At 45.5% G+C, this 1679-nt stretch overlaps 1 protein-coding gene across 1 annotated transcript in view; it reads right to left on the reverse strand.

Moving 5' to 3' along the window:
• Positions 1 to 522: 522 nt before the first annotated feature.
• Positions 523 to 1679, reverse strand: part of LOC101857614 (vacuolar protein sorting-associated protein 13A) — an 8545-nt gene continuing 7388 nt past the window's right edge. Inside the window, exon 6 of the mRNA XM_005111690.3 lies at positions 523 to 644. Coding sequence (XP_005111747.3) covers positions 553 to 644 — 92 coding nt within the window. The 3' untranslated portion in view covers positions 523 to 552. The remainder of the gene's footprint in view (positions 645 to 1679) is intronic.

The following is a 1679-nucleotide window of genomic DNA, read 5'->3' on the forward strand; positions in this document are numbered from 1 at the left end:
CCCCCTTCCCCCTCTCCTAAATAAACCCCCAACATTTTAATGGGCCTATGGCAGTCCAAACACATCTTGTTAGGACCTTGAAAAGGGAAAGTGGTGGTGTTTTTGTTGTTTTAAAAAAAAATGTTCTTTTTCTTCTTAATTTTCATCAGCCATGCCTACAAAGACGACCTGTCGGAAACAAACACTTTGTAAAAAAATTGTTTAAATAGATCCAGTGAGGGTTTATGGCGCTCGCAACTGCAAAAGGTCATACGAGCGCCAAGGGGTGGATGTCAACAGAGAAGTCCAAACGGGGAATCAGGCTTACTCTGCTCACCTCTCTAGCCTCAACAGCACAAAGTCTGCTTCGACTACAGTGGAACTCGGATTCAATGAGCTCGCATTCAACGAGAACTCGGATTCAACGAGATGAGACAGATTCCCCGTTTTCTTTCTTCTTCTTTAAAATAAATTTAAAAAACCCGGATTCAAGGAGCAGCGTCACCTGTTGTTGTTTTCAAATCCCTTTAGCTGAGAGCATTTCGGAGCTTGAAGTGCACGACCTAGATTTGCCTACCTGCGTATGCCTTCCAGCGAGCTGCTGGCAAAGTCCACGACTCCACTGGTGGGACGGGTGACCACTCCGACCAAACCTTTGCCCATACCTGGCGGACGAGAACACGAGACCGAAAGCGTTTTTACGGCGCTCACAACACAGTTAGGTCAAATAAGTGCCGAAGATTAGAGGTGTTACAAGAGAGTAACATGCACAAAAAAGAAGGAGGAGAGACGAAAGATGACAGATGTTTGATAGGAAAGAGGGTGGAAACCACACAAGAGCACCTGCCAACCACCCGCTACACAAAATTTAAGGAGTAAAATACATCTTGCGGCAAAATTCTGACAAATTTACCCCCCCCTCCCCACTCCCCCCAAAACCAACAAGCCAGCAGCTCTGTACACTAAAGGAGTGGGGGGGGGGGGGGGGGGGGGGGGGAGGCATGAGGAGTAGAGCACCCACCAACTGCCCGCAGAGAGCAGGGCTGCCCACCCACAAGTAATCAACTTTTTTGTGTGTTTTAGTAGAGGTTTTACGGTGCTCGCAACTGCATAAGGTCATGTGAGCGCGAGCGAGAAGATTAGAGGTGTTACAAGAGAGTAACATGCTTAAAAAAGAACGAGGGAAGATCAGGACGATAGATGTTTGATAGGAAAGAAGAAGCAAACCACACCAGAGCACCTGCCAATCACCCACAGATAATCAACAAAAATAGGAAATTAGTCATCTGGCTCGAAAATTCGTAATACCGTATGTCCATCGAGAACCTTCCTTCCTGTGGAGCCAAGGACAGAGGTTGTAGTTAGGTATAAATGTAACGGGGAAAATAAAAACGTGATGAAAAAATAGATCTAGATCTAGCTGAGCTAATCATTGTCGAGTTCCAAGGGGAAAAAAAGAGTTTGTGCATGTGTGTGTGTATATGTGTGTGTGTATGTCTGTGTGTGAGTGTGTGTGAGTGTGAATGCGTGTGTGTATGTGTGTGAATGTATGTGTGTGTGTGTGTGTGTGTGTGTGAATGTATGTGTGTGTGTATGTGTGTGTGTGTGTGTGTGTGTGTATGGGTGTGTGAATGAGAGTGTGTGAGTGTGAGCGAATGTGTTTGTGTGTATATATATGTGAGTGTATTATTACATGTGTG

The sequence above is a fragment of the Aplysia californica genome, unplaced genomic scaffold (genome assembly GCF_000002075.1).
Source record: "Aplysia californica isolate F4 #8 unplaced genomic scaffold, AplCal3.0 scaffold01101, whole genome shotgun sequence".
NCBI lineage: Eukaryota > Metazoa > Mollusca > Gastropoda > Aplysiida > Aplysiidae > Aplysia > Aplysia californica.